Below are 14113 nucleotides of genomic sequence, written 5' to 3' on the forward strand. Positions count from 1 at the left end.
CTTCATACTGTCCTTCGGGCTAGTATACATCTGTAGAACTGTGTCATCGTTAAGACTTTTAACAACAAATTGCACTGAAACGACCGAGCGTATCGAAAGCACAGCGAGACCACAACAAAGTGCAGCACAACGCAACAGCACCGCAGAAAAATAACACCAGAGCAACAACAAACCCTTCGCTGATGCGCAGCTCTTCCCGCGCGCAATAAAACCCCGTTCCTCGAGCTGCGGAGGCCGCGGCGCGGTGACACCGACGGCTCCGGTGGGCGAAACCCCGAATTTCTCGCCCGCAGCAGGACGGGGCTGGGCCCCGGTGAGAGCGGCTGGGCCGGAGCGGGGAGCGCGGAGCCGGCCGGGGTGGACGGCGCGGGGGTCCCGCGTCACGGCGCCGAGCCGGGGCCTGTCCTGGCCGGGCTCTGCCCTGGCCGGGCTCTGCCCGGGGCCCGGCCCCGCCGCCCCGGTGCCGCCGCAGCTCCCGCAGCAACATGGCGGCCGCGGCCCCTCCGCCCCGGGGCCGCCGCGGCCCCGCGCTCACCTTCAGTCAGTTCCATTCTCACGGCCCCGCCGCGTCCGCCCGGCCCCGCGCAGACAAAGGCGGCGGCGGGGGCGGCGCGGGGCCTCCGCCTCCTCCTCCCGCAGCACCAGCAAGGCCGCGACGGAGCCCCGGCCTCGATTTCCGCGCCCCCGCCGCTGGCGCCGGCTCCGCCCCGGGGTGGCCGCCCGCCCCCAGCGCCCGCCGCGGCCGAGGGAGGCGCTGGCGGGGCCCGGCGGGTCCGGCGGGTCGGCGGCCGAGGGAGGCGCTGGCGGCGGCGGCGCTGGAGCGGCTGTGCCGGTGCGGCCCCGCCGAGCGCCTCCGCCCCCGCCCGCCCCCCTCCGCCGCCGCACTGCGCAGCCGCGCGCGCACGCGCCGCCGTCTCCCATTGGCCGCTGGGGCGGTGCCCGCCGCGAGGTATCACGGGAGATGTAGTTCGGCCGAAGGTGGCGGCGGCGTGACCCCCGAGAGGAGCCGGGGACAAGAGGGGACTGGGCGGGATTTATGTCCCTTTCTGGGCTCCTCGGACAAGAGGGATAAGGGGCTAGACTGGGAAGAGCTGTAAGAAAGGAAATTTAAAAAGCGATTCTGCTCCTCAATTTAGGGACCTTCCTAAAGGCCCGTGCACAGCGCAGGAACAGCGACAGATGAGTCTCCTCAGGAACAGGAGAGGAGACTCATCTATGTCCCTCATTCCCACAGGAAAAGCTCTTTTATACATAATCTTAATGTGTTTAAAGCCCAGTTTCGTACTGGGAGCTCTGTCCCCCTTTTCACCCATCTACCCCATTTTATTTCTACTTTTTAAAGCACTGTTCAACTGTTTGGGCATCCCTTAGCCAAAGGGTTCCGGACTCTTTTTTCACAGAGGCAATGAAATGTTTTTTCCTCTCTAATCTCTGAAAACCAGCTAGTATTTAAAGGAATCTCAAAATGTCTCTGGTTGGAAGGGCCTTTAAAAATGTCAAGGAATCAAGTCACCTGTCACCTGCTGGGAACGTGTCTCCAGCCGTCAGTGTGTTCCACCCGCCCCTCAGCCACACGGGAGTGGAGCGTTTGTATCACACATGGCAGAGCTTGTCCCCCTGACAGAGAGGAGTCTCCGCTCCCTGCGTCCCTCACACGCGGAGCCGCGTTCTGTGTGTTTAGGGCACTGCACGGAGCGAGGCCGCTGGCAGGGCCTGCAGTGACAGCTCAGGGCCCGGCCTGCCGCCAACCGGGGATGTTGGGAGCGACTCCTCCCTGCGAGGCGCGGCACAGCTGCCCGGGAGAGCTACGGCTGCCCCCGGACGCCTCCGAGGCAGGACGGCCACGGGGGAGGCTCCTGGATGCGCTTTAGGGCCCCACGGGACGGTCCCGAGCGCCTCGCCGTGCGCGTGACGTCATGCGCAACTCCCCGGTCTCGCGATGGCGTCACGCCACCGGCACGTGACGTCACGGCCCCCGCGCCGCCGCCGTTCTCGCGCACCCAATCAGCGTCTTTTCCCGAGGGCTCCTCGGGTCAGGCCCCGCCCCACTGCGCTCCCATTGGGCAGGCCTCGGGCAGGACAGCGATTCTGACTTCTGATTGGCTGGTGTCGAGCAGGGCGTGGCGCGGCGCGATGGCGTCACGGCGCAGGCACCACAGAGCGGCTACGGGTCAGAGCGGCTCGCGCGGGGCACGACGGGACGGGACGGGTGGGCGGGAGGAGTGCGGCCGGCGGTGAGCGGAACCGGAAGCGGAACCGGCATCAGGACCAGGGAACCGGGACAAGGATCGGCATCGCCGGGACTGGCACGAGCACAGGGACCGGAAAGGGGCGGCGCGGCGGCCCCCGGTCCGGCCCCGACGCGCCCGGCAGCGCTCGGGGATGGGGCCCGCCGGGCCCCGGCGGCCCCCGGCGCCCGCCGGAGCTGCCGCCGCCCCGCGCCGCCGCCGGGGCTGAGGGCCCGCCGCGGCCGGCCCAGCCATGGCTGCGTGCGGCTGTAACGCGCTTCTGGCCGCGGCCAGGGCCAGGTGAGCCCCCGCGGGGTCGGACGGGCCTCGGGGGTGTTCGCAGCTTTTGTCGCGCTCCCTGCTGAGGGGGCTCCGAGAGACCCGGGGGGCTCCTCCCCCCTCAGAGATGAGCTGCTGGCACGGCACGACTTCTCCGTATCGCAGCCGTTGCTGGGGGATCAGGCTCTCAGCACAAAAGCGATTTCACGGGGCCGGCTTGGTGCTGAGGTTTGGGGGTGATGCCTCGGCACTCGCTTCTCCTGCCCTGCTCTTACAGAATCACCTCTCCAGTTTCAGGGGCTCCCATCTCCTGGCGCACTGCAGCCCTCTGTGCTCCCCAGCCGTTGCTCTTGTCCAGCTGGTGGATCCCCAGCTCACCTGGACCTGCAGGGACTCCAAAAGCCAGCCCTGGCCACGCCGTGCCTGCCTGGGCGCCGCCCTGCCTCGCTCACCTGCCCACACCTTGCACACCTCCAGCAGCCCCCGGCAGCAGCTGCCAGGGGGGCCCCTGCCCCACGGAAAGCCCAGGAACCAGGGAGCTAAACCTGCTAAAAACCTGGGCAAGCAGGTGGTGGCTCCTGCGGGAAAGAAGTCCTTGAGACAGAGAGTCGTGGATGAGCTGAAGCATTACTACCATGGGTTCCACCTGCTCTGGATTGACACCAAGGTGGCTGCCAGGATGGTGTGGAGGCTGCTGCATGGGCAGGTGCTCACCAGGAGGGAGAGGAGAAGGGTAAGTGCCACAGTGCTAGTGTTCAGGAACACAGAATCACAGAATGATTAAATGCAGGTGCTTTTTCCTGGGTGTCAGGGGTACACAGACCCAAATCTGACTCCCCTTCTTTGGGCACACTTTGAGTGATAATCTCTGGGTAATCCCTGCTGTGCTTTTCTCCCTACAGCTGCTGAGAACTTGTGCAGATCTCTTCAGGCTGGTTCCCTTCCTGGTGTTTGTCATTGTCCCCTTCATGGAGTTTCTGTTACCTGTGTTCCTGAAGCTCTTCCCTGACATGCTGCCCTCGACGTTTGAGACGGAGTCAAAAAAGGTTTGTGGAGTGTCCCCAGCTCCTCAGAACATCTGTGCAGGGCTGATGTTCCCTGCCTGTGCTGCCAGTGAGCATCAGCCTCACCCTGTGCCTGAGGCATTTTCAGGTCATTCCTGGGCTGAGTGATGTCACTGTCATATTTCCTGAAAAATCCTCTTTGCCCAGGATTTTCTCCTGGGAAGCTGAGAAGCCTCAGTTTCTCCTGTGTTTGCTGCTGTAGAATGTGATCTGGAGATTGTTTATCCAACATTTGAATTGCTTTAACTTAATGGCCAATCACAGCCAGGCTCTGAGCAGTCACGAGTTTTTATTATTCATTCTTGTTAAGCCTTCTGTCTGTATCCTTTTTCTTTCTTTAGTATAGTTTTGTATAGCATTCTTTAGTATAATATAACGTCATAAAATAATAAATCGGCCTTTTAAGGACATGAAGTCAAATTCTCACCTTGTCCTTGAGGACCCCCACAAACTCAACAGTGTGGGACAGATGGAAGGCTGTGCTGCAGACAGGGATCAGAAGGAATGTGCACAGCAATTCCATTTTCTGATTTATAACTTTGTGTTTCCCAAATGAAGGAAGAGAAGTTGAAGAAGAAGTTGAATGCAAGGCTGGAGTTAGCCAAGTTCCTGCGGGAGACCATTGCAGAGATGGCCAAAAGGAACAAGGCAGACACAGGAAAAGGGAAACAATTCTCCATTTACCTGCACGAGGTAGGATGGCAGCCATGGCACAGACACACCTTTAGAGCTGCTGCCTGGGGCAGAGAGCAGGGGATCTGTACCAGGATTGTGGGGACAGAGCAGCTGTCAGTGCTGGTCCCTGCCCACCCTGCAGTCAGAGCCCTGCTCACAGGAATTCCCAGCCTGGCAGGGAACACCTTTCACCCCCCAGAACTTCCATGGCCACTCAATAACAGTTTAACTGTGACTTTTAACTGTATGGTGCTGTCTCATGCAGGGACAGGAATTCCCCTGTTAGGAGGGGAAGGGAGGGAGGTCCCCAGCTGGGGATCCCACTCAAGGCTGTTTGTGCCTTGCCTCAGTTCAGCCAAGCCCTGGAATTCCCAGCCTGGCAGGGCTGGAATTCCCAGCCTGGAAGTTACCCCTGGAACTTCCAGTGGTCACTCAATAATAGTTTAACTGTGACTTTTAACTCTATCTCCAGCAGGGACAGGAATTCCCCTGTGAGGAGGGGAAGGGGGAGAGGTTCCCAACTGGGGATCCCACTGTATCCTGGTGTCTCCAGCAGGGACAGGCATTCCCCTGTGGGGAAGGGGAAGGGGGGTTCCCATCTGGGGGTCCCACTATATCCTGGTGTCTCCAGCAAGGACAGGAATTCCCCAGTGGGGAAGGGAAGGGCGGGGAGGTTCCCAACTGGGAATCCCACTGTATCCTGGTGTCTCCAGCAGGAACAGGAATTCCCCTGTGAGAAGGGGAAGGGGGGGAGGTTCCCAACTGGGGATCCCACTGTATGCTGGTGTCTCCAGCAGGGACAGGAATTCCCCTGTGAGGAAGGGAAGGGGAAGGGGGGGAGGTTCCCAACTGGGGGTCCCACTGTATCCTGGTGTCTCCAGCAGGGACAGGAATTCCCCTGTGAGGAAGGGAAGGGGAAGGGGGGGGAGGTTCCCAACTAGGGGTCCCACTGTATGCTGGTGTCTCCAGCAGGAACAGGAATTCCCCTGTGAGGAGGGGAAGGGGAAGGGGGGAGGTTCCCATCTGGGGGTCCCACTGTATGCTGGTGTCTCCAGCAGGGACAGGAATTCCCCTGTGAGGAGGGGAAGGGGAAGGGGGGGAGGTTCCCAACTGGGGATCCCACTGTATGCTGGTGTCTCCAGCAGGGACAGGCATTCCCCTGTGGGGAAGGGGAAGGGGAGGAGATTCCAGCTGGGGATCCTGCTCAGCTCAGGGCTGTTTGTGCCTCCTCCAGCTCCGTCCCAGTGGCCGGAACCCCAGCACACAGGAGGTCGTGCGCTTCTCCAAGCTCTTTGAGGACGAGCTGACCCTGGAGCACCTGGAGAGGCCCCAGCTGGTGGCCCTGTGCAAGCTGCTGGAGCTGCAGGCCCTGGGCACCAACAACCTGCTGCGCTTCCAGCTGCTGCTGCGGCTGCGCAGCATCAAGGCCGACGACGAGGTGGGTCTGCAGCAGCACCCAGGAGCTGCCCACACCCCCTCACTGCAGGGGAGTTTGGTGTTGATGTGAGTCAGATCTTCCCCAGGACACATCCCAGAAGAAAACAGAATGAGGGTTCACCTCCCTGCAGCCTTGCAGTCTGGCAGTACTACAACATTTCCTTTTGGAGTCATGCTAATTATAAAAAAGGGATGCCTTTTGATGTGCAGTGGGATTATTTGGAAAATGGAACCAGACTTACACGTGCAGAGGTAGTGGCCATAAATTGCAGCAAGGCAAATTTCAACTTGATAAGGAAAAACAATTAAAATCAGTGAGTGGGTAAACAGTGGAACAGGTTGCAAAATCCCCATCCCTAAAGGGGGTCAAAGCACAAATGGAAAATGCTGAGCAATTCTGAGCAGGAGATTGGATTGGGGACCTCCAGAAGTTCCTTCAGGTGCAGCAGGGTCTTGGCTTGCCCTGTGCCTGGATGGGAATGTTGCTGTTCATTCCAGATGATTGCCAAGGAAGGGGTCAGTGGCCTGAGCGTGCCCGAGCTGCAGAGCGCCTGCAGGGCCAGAGGGATGCGGTCACTGGGGCTCTCTGAGGAGCAGCTGAAGGAGCAGCTGGGGCAGGTGAGTGTGCCCTGGCCTGGGCTGCGTGAGGTTCCTCAGTGACAGGCTCCAGGCAGTGCTCAGGTGCAGAAGGCACAGCTTCCTGAGAATTCATGCATGAGTTTCAAGCTGGATCCTCACCCACAGAGCTGAGCTCTAAGGCATGAAGGATCCAGATTATGTCCTAGACTAAGGAGAAAACCAAATAGAACCAGGGCCAGATAGGAGCAAGGTGAAGTGGGGGGTATTCCTAACTCTTCAGACCCATTTCTTCTCATTATGGTAACTTAAAACTGTATTATCCAAACTCAAGATTGCTTTAAGGACAGTGTTGTATTAATACATACTCACATAGAGCCAATATGAAGCAATTTTTCCTTCTGTTTTCTTCCAACAGTGGCTGGATCTGCATTTAAAGGAAAACATTCCTTCTTCTCTGCTCCTGCTTTCCCGTGCCTTGTACTTAATAGATGTAAAGCCACAATCTGTTCCCATTCCACAGAGCAAGGCAAGTGGTTTGAATAAAGCTGATAGGTTAATAGCTCAACCATTATGCATTATAAAAATGAAGGACTTTGATAGAATCTTGTTTCCTGATCCTACAAGTGGACTGAAGTTGTGACTGTCTGTTCTTCTGCAGACAGCTGAAGCTGCTGGAGTGATGACATCTGTGCTTGAAGGTCAGGAGACCCTCCTGGATCCTGCCCCTGTTGTACAGGGAAGAAAGGTTAGAAACAGCAGTCTGCAAGCAGGAAAACATGTGCTGAAGTGGTTGGGAATTGGGTGTGACCAAACCTTTCCAAAGCTGGACAAACCCAATGTTTGACACAGAGCATGAGCAGTCTGTTCTTGCACTGTGGGTGTTTTCCCCCACAAGAGCCTCACAGTTGCATGTTGTGATTTGAGAGGCAAGGGAAGGGAGCAGGGATCTGCTGTGGCACAACTGGTGCTGTGCCTGGGAGCAGCTGGTTATTGAGTGCTGACTCCCAGCCAGGGAGGACTCAGCCTGAATTGCTTCAGGCCTCAGCCCAGGTGCATTCAGCTCAGAGGAGCCAGTTAAAGAGAATTTGTTTTTAGCCCTCTTAGTGAATTTGGGTTCAGTTGTCTGGGACAAAATGAGCCAAAATATCTGGAGTAAGAAAGCCAGAGCATATGGTTCTCAGCATCACACTGCAGTGAATTCCTTAGATTAGTCCCAGCTGATAAAAGCAGCAGCAGGAATCAAAGAATATTGTATCAACTGCCAGAAATATTTCCACATAGTTAAGTTGTGCTGGGGAAACAATGGAAATGCCAGGACAGCTTTGACAGAGTTAGCAGGGAACAGCCTTGTCAGAAGGGAGAAGGGGCTGGGGGGTTTAGGCCTTTTTGAGAGGATTCTGTGACTTACAGCTGCTTTTTCCTTAAAGAAGGAAGAATTTGTGTCCCAGCCAACAGAGAAATTGCCATTCTCTGAAGCATCAGTGAAGCCTCCCCCACGAGAGGTGAGCTTGTCAGAGTTCTTACACTTCCCAAAAGAGATTGTTCTTCACACAGCTTGCAGCCAAACTGAGGAAGTTTGGAGTGCAGGATGCTGTGAACACTGCTGAGTTCAGGGAGCAGCTGGAGAAACTGGATGAGAACTGCACTGGGGGCTGTTCAATACAAAGATACCACACATGACAGAGAGCAGTCAAACTGGGGGGAATTACTGGTATATCCTGGTGCTCTTCCTTAATAATCTGCCTTGGGCCACTGGGACAGACCAGCCTTCCCTTGGAGTCAGCAGGGTAAGAGCCACTTGGCATCTGTCAAAATATTTCTGCAGTGATTGTCTTTGTTTTGCCCATTTTCTTTCTGTGAATATTTGATTTCAATTTAGGTGCTTATGTGCACATCTGGGGTGCTGCTTAAGGCAACTTGGGGAGTCCAGACAGACTCCCATCTCCCATCTCCTTTAACCTGAAGAACTTTGCTCGTTATCAACTGTTCCTCTCCAGAGCAACTTCCCATGCTAAATGGGAAGACACCTTCAAAAAAGATTTTGAATTTCAAAAAATATTTGTACTGCCTAAAATCTGCCCTTTTCTTTTGCCCCTAGACCAAAATGGAAGCATCCCAGAGCAGCAAGGCTGGTGCCAATGGAGCCTAACCTGGAGCCAGCACTGGGAGGAAGCAGCTTCCATCTCCACACCTCCTGCAAAGGGAGCAGGGATTTCCCAGGAGGCTGCTCTACACAAGGAGGCAGTAGCCCTCAGGGGCCTCTCTCTCTGTCCCAAGCTTGTTAGCAGCTAGGCCACTGTTGTCTGGATGGCCCCAGACATCTCTTTTCTGCTGGATCCTTGCCCTGCTACTTTTAACTTATGGTGTAAATATGTTAATAATGGTGCTGCTGTCTGTGCTGTTCCTGAGCAGGTGTTTGTGCTTAGCAAAGGCAGCTTTTCATGTTAGAATGGCCTGTGCACAGAACAAGCTGGGCTGGGCTCCAGCAAAGCCTGTTCTGCAGTGTGAAATCCTCTGCAGGTACATCCCCACACACCCAGGGCCAGCAGCTTGTCCTGAGGGTCACAGCTCAGGCTCTTGGTCCTGATTTGGGTGTTTTAGCCAGTGACCAGCCCACAATGACCCACGTGGCCACAGTTTAACTGAGGAGGGTGGCCACAGGGAGGGAGGGAGCAGCACTCAGTGGTAGGACTGGTCAGAAGGGCTTCAAGCCTTGCTGGACAGAAGGAGCCTCCCCCTGTGAGTGTTTGCTTCCCCAGTGGGAGCTGTGCAGGTGCCACACACTGTGACAGAATCAGACTTGCACTTTGAGGATCCCTCTGGGTCACAAGAGGGAGCAACCTGGACCTGCACACCTCTCCCAAGCGTGGAGCTTTGGTTAATCCTCACCTGGCTCAGAATACACACCAAGTGCTCTCCACACTTGCAAAGTGACTCCTCACATGCTCCAGTGATGGCTCAGTTTTTGCCAGACTCTCAGAGGATTCTGAAAAGCTGTTTTTAGCATTTGTTAAATTTTTTACTCTGTCCTATGTAAATACTGAGAAATTACTCACATTATGGATTTTAAATATGTATATTTATACTTACTGTAAAATTAGATTTGGTGCTAAGTAGGAATGAAATGTCTCTTGCAGAGGTCAGCCAGCCTTTAGAACAACCCGACTGAAAGCCAGTTCTCCAAGCTCAGGTAGGAGCAGCACTTTAAACCCAAGGCCTCAGGCTCCTACAGCAACACAGAGCCAGCTGTCAGGTGTCCTGTGTCCTTAGCTCTGTACCTGAGCCCGTCCTCGTTCACCCAGCCCGTCCACAGTGCTGGTCTGTGTCTAATAAATGGAATAAATGTTATTTCAATAAAATAACACCTTGCTGTGGAGTCACTGCTGCCTCTTAGCGCCACAGTGAGGGAAGGCATCTCCTCCCGCCTGCTGTTCCAGCCCGGGACTGCCCCACTCCCAAACCCGCCTGGGTTTCTCTGGCAGCCTTTGGAAGCCCGGGGAGGTTTGGGGTGAAATGATCAGGTAACGGCTCCTTCCTTTGCCAGCCGGCCTCCACCGGCCCGGGGAACTCCCTGCCCCATCCGAGGACCGAGCTGTGCCGGCTCCCAGGGCTCTGCCCCTCGCAGAGCTCCTGCGGGCAGCCCCTGCTCCGGGCGGAGGGAGAGGAGGAGGCTGGCGGCTGTCCGGGGCGGGATGAAGGCAGAGCCAGCCAGCGCCGGCTGCCGAGGCAGCAGCACATTCCTCAGCTGAGAGGTTTCACAGATGGAGAGAGCAGAGGGACTGGCGGAGAGCCTGGGCATCACCTGGGCACCGCCCTGCCGTGGGCGAGCTCTGGTGGCTCCCTGGTCCCCATGCTCCAGCCGTGCAGCAGCGCCACCACGTCACACTGCTGTGTGTGCGAGCGCTCATGTGTCCGTTTGCCTCCTGTGTTTTCAATTTAGAAAGATCTGGAAGCTGGGGCTCGCTCTTCCTTGGATGTCCTGCAGTGACCACCAGCCCCACGGCCGTGTTCAGCCTGAAGTGAGCGCAGGCTGTGCCAGCCTCCCTCCTCCCAGGGCAGCCAGCCCTGGGGCAAGCAGAGGCAAGAGAGACCCTTTCCACACCTCTGAACAAACCCATTTTCAGATCAAAAAGCCAGCCAGCTTTTTTCCCTGAGCTTCACAGGTCACTGCTGCCTCAGGGCTCTTGGGGACGTGCCCACTCTCACCTCTGCCTGGCATGTGGGGACCCCAGGCACCTTCCCAGGACCCAGTACCCTGCAGGCACGCAGAGGGGAGAGACAGCAATTCTGCTGCATGACCTTCCGAGCGAGGGGAGGAAACGACCCCCATGGAGCCCCATAAATCACGGGATTCTGTTCTGCAACACTGGGCAAATGAAACGCTGCAGAGATCCAAGGCCGTGTGTGCTTTGGCGTGGGGAGAGCTTTTCCAGCCGCGCCGGTGCCAAACACCTTCCAGTCTCCCCTCAGCCTGGAGAACCAGCTCCTCGGCTGTTTATCCTTCCCCCGGGCATCTTCACACTCTCTCTGCTCCAGCCTGGAGCCGGGTGTTGTGGCACCCGTGTCTGCCCCAGGCCGGGGGCAGCGCCGTGCCCGGAGCTGGGGATTTGGATTTCTGCTGGATGCTGCTCCTGTGGCAGCGCCAGCCCCGGGCCTTGCGTCAGCCTCTTCCCCTGAAAGCTGCCGAGGAAAGATGCCCCGGTCAGCACTTTTGGAGGAGATTAGTATTCAGAGGGAAAAGCAGTGATTTAGTGCGGCCCAAGCACAACAAAGGCTGGGATTTACAGCTCCCGGATCCCCGCAGCACATTCCTGCAGCCCTTCTGCCTCTGCTGTAAACGTGTAACAAAGGAGATGGAGCTTTATCCCAGCCTAAAGTCGTGTGGGACAGGGCTCCGTTGTCAAACCTCGCATGGAGCAGGACGGGGTGCAGGTGGCAATGTCCCCAAGGTGTCCCCAGGGCCCAGGACAGCAGGGGTCTGGGGGAGCTGTGTGCCCCAGCTGCAGCTGCACACATCTGGCTCTGGTTCTGCTCAGCTCTGGGGGGCTGGAGCTGCACCCTGGGGTCCTGCTGACCCCACAGCTGGCTGGGACACGGGGGATGGAGGGTGGCTGAGGGGGCTGGAGGCAGCCATGGCCCCCAGGCTGGGGGATCACTCCCCACACGCACACTGAGCCCTGCTCTGAGCCAGGGACCTGCACCGTGCTGGAATGGCACAGGAGGGACACGGCTGGCAGGGGGACAAAGCCCAGCTGAGTGCTGGCAGAGCAGCCACGTCCTGGGCTGGGGCCAGGAGATTGTCCCAGGCCTGCACAGTCCGAGGGCTTTAAAAGGAGAGAGCGAGGAAGGCAAGGAGTGGAGAAGACAAAGGATGCTGTGAGAGCCAAACGTGGTTACCCAGCACACCCCACCCGCTCAGGGGCTCCTGAGGGCAGCACCTTCAGCTCCTCCATTGCCCTGGAGCCATTTCCCAAGGGATCTGTCCCATCTCCCTCCTAAGCAGAGACCTTGGTGCTGGGCAGAGCAGGAGGGGCTGCAGGCACCCCCTGGGCAGGGGGTGCTCTGGTCCTGCAGGTCCCCCCAGCGCTGGGGGGGACCTGTGGGGTGCTGAGGTCACTTTTGGGGTATGCCCATCTCCCAGATTGCCCACATGAAGAGGATGGGTTATCAGGGAGAGTAGAGAGCTGAATTTTCCTGCTGGGCTCCAGCATTCAGGCAGCTTTGTCCCATCAGCCTCTGTGGTTTCTGCTGGGCACCAGCCAGGGCAGCACCCCAGGGACCCTCCATGCTGTGTCCCCGTGTCCCCACAGAGTGCAGTGGGCACCCAGCTGCATGTGCCCCTTCCCCAGCCCGGCAGGGAGCTCTGCTGCAGCTGCTCTGCTTATTATCATATTTAATTGCCCTCCTGGTAACCCCAGGAAATGAGCAGGAGACGGTGAGAGCCGCAGTTTGGGATGATGTAAACACCAACTCCAGCTCTCCCTGCGCCAAGCCAGTCCCAGAGAGAGCTGTGATTTATGGAGCCCCCCAGCCCTGCCCCCCGCCTGGGCTGCCAGTTTAATCCAGGGCTGCAAATTCAACATAAATCACTTGATTAAAAGCTCTACTTAATTTAAAGGGGGTGGGGGTGGGCAGAGTGCAGCTGATCGATTTAATTTACACCGGGAAACAGCAACAAGCAGATGCATTTAAAAAGGCCGGGGAGGCCGGTGATGCTGCAGCTGCTTCAGCTGCCTCAGTTTAACCATTTAAGGGCTCTGGAGAGGCTGGCAGCCCCTCTCACCCTCCCTCCATCCATGTCCAGCCACCTCCCACACCACTGCCCAGGCCCTGCGGGGTGCTAGAACATTTTTATGGGAAGTGCTGGAGCCCTGAAAAAACAGAATTCCCACAAAAGCAGCTGCCAGCACGGCTGCTCCCTGAGCATCATCATCCCAAAGTGCTGCCTGGATGAGCCCCAGAGTCCCCTCCCCATCGCCCCCCCAGGGAGATGTAAGGGTGGTTAAAGTCTTTAATAATTACAAGAATTCCAGAATTTCATTACAGAAGAGTTTACAACAAATAATATTTCTCCATACAAAGGCAAAATAAACTTTTCAAGTAACAGCGGCCTGGCACTGGCGGCAGGGAGGGGGTGGGGGGGTGTTCAGGTGGCTCCTGCCCCAGCCAGGAGTGCTCTGTCCATCTGTCTGTCCATCCCCAGCGTGGTGGAGCAGAGCTGGGGCACTGGGACAGCCCGGGGAGCAGGGACGGGCAGAGCTGGGGTGAGGATGCTCCCCCGGTAAGGCACTGGCAGGGGCTGGCGCCCCGTGGCACCACCTGGAGCGACCCCTGCTCCTCCCCAGGGCAGGGCACGGGGGGCAGGGACAGCAGCCCCCTCCCTCCCTCCCCAGGGCACTGTCCCAAGGTGGGGCCACGGGCACGGGCGGCCCCAGCCCCGCCGGAGCCCCGGAGCCAGGGCGGGGCCAGGCACGTAATGACAACGGATTCCCAAAAGGCATCATCGACACATTATTATTATTGTTTAATACAACCCCATATAAAACTGAAGCAGCAGCAGCAATTCTTATCGAGGGACCTAAACTGAAATAGGTTTAGAACATAATTTAAAAAAATAAAACCAGCAAAAATAGCAAAATATATGACTTTTTTTTTTTTATAGCAACTGATATCTACCAGCCACTAGTACCTTCCTACCAAACTGGTATATCTCTGGTAACAACCCTTTTTAAAAAGACATGTAAATATATATTCATATTTATACATATTTTTTGTTATGTACACGGGACTCTGGGTTTAGCACAGGTGGGTTCAGTCACCTCTGAGCAGTGCAGGGCACCTGCCCTGGAAGTGCCAGGCCTGGCTCAGCAAAGCCCACAGGTGCTTGTCCTGTGGCCTGGGGGCATCCTGGGCAGAGAGGGAGCCCCACACCACGAGGGGTGGTGAGGGTCCCAGCATGCCAAGGCTCCTGGCATGCCAGTGAGGCTCCTGGCACACCAGTAAGGCTCCCAGCACACCAGTAAGGCTCCTGGCACACCAGTAAGGCTCCCAGCACACCAGTGAGGCTCCCAGCACACCAGTGAGGCTCCCGGCACACCAGTGAGGCTCCCAGCACACCAGTGAGGCTCCCAGCACACCAGTGAGGCTCCCAGCACACCAGTGAGGCTCCCAGCACACCAGTAAGGCTCCCAGCACACCAGTGAGGCTCCTGGCACACCAGTAAGGCTCCCAGCACACCAGTAAGGCTCCTGGCACACCAGTGAGGCTCCTGGCACACCAGTGAGGCTCCCAGCACACCAGTGAGGCTCCTGGCACACCAGTAAGGCTCCCAGCACACCAGTGAGGCTCCCA

General features: G+C 57.4%; 2 protein-coding genes across 21 annotated transcripts in view; one reads left to right on the forward strand and one right to left on the reverse strand.

The window, feature by feature from the left end:
• NSD3 (nuclear receptor binding SET domain protein 3) overlaps positions 1 to 710 on the reverse strand; it is a 40822-nt gene extending 40112 nt beyond the window's left edge. For 5 of the 20 annotated variants that reach the window (XM_059870360.1, XM_059870364.1, XM_059870361.1 and 2 more), the window contains exon 1: positions 536 to 709. The gene's annotated coding sequence lies outside the window, so the exon portion shown is untranslated. Of the gene's footprint in view, positions 1 to 173; positions 196 to 535 lie in introns of those variants that run through there. The other 15 variants (XM_059870373.1, XM_059870363.1, XM_059870355.1 and 12 more) reach the window with 6 other exon arrangements.
• A 1707-nt stretch (positions 711 to 2417) lies between these two features.
• Positions 2418 to 9624, forward strand: LETM2 (leucine zipper and EF-hand containing transmembrane protein 2). The gene is made up of 10 exons (XM_059870563.1): positions 2418 to 2528; positions 2799 to 3240; positions 3410 to 3553; positions 4130 to 4264; positions 5481 to 5684; positions 6182 to 6301; positions 6678 to 6792; positions 6925 to 7007; positions 7690 to 7764; positions 8361 to 9624. The coding sequence occupies exons 1-10, from the start codon at positions 2482 to 2484 to the stop codon at positions 8409 to 8411; spliced, it is 1416 nt and encodes a 471-aa protein (XP_059726546.1). The 5' UTR covers positions 2418 to 2481; the 3' UTR covers positions 8412 to 9624.
• Positions 9625 to 14113: the final 4489 nt, after the last annotated feature.

This window comes from Haemorhous mexicanus, chromosome 30 (genome assembly GCF_027477595.1).
Source record: "Haemorhous mexicanus isolate bHaeMex1 chromosome 30, bHaeMex1.pri, whole genome shotgun sequence".
Classification (NCBI taxonomy): domain Eukaryota; kingdom Metazoa; phylum Chordata; class Aves; order Passeriformes; family Fringillidae; genus Haemorhous; species Haemorhous mexicanus.

Excerpts from the sequence above, each read along its gene's own strand:
- LETM2 (XM_059870563.1), top strand. The coding sequence starts at position 2,482 with ATGGCTGCGTGCGGCTGTAACGCGCTTCTGGCCGCGGCCAGGGCCAG. Across the intron at positions 2,529-2,798 it reads CTGGCCGCGGCCAGGGCCAG|TTTCAGGGGCTCCCATCTCC; the intron begins GTGAGCCCCCGC and ends TCACCTCTCCAG. Across the intron at positions 3,241-3,409 it reads CCAGGAGGGAGAGGAGAAGG|CTGCTGAGAACTTGTGCAGA; the intron begins GTAAGTGCCACA and ends TTCTCCCTACAG.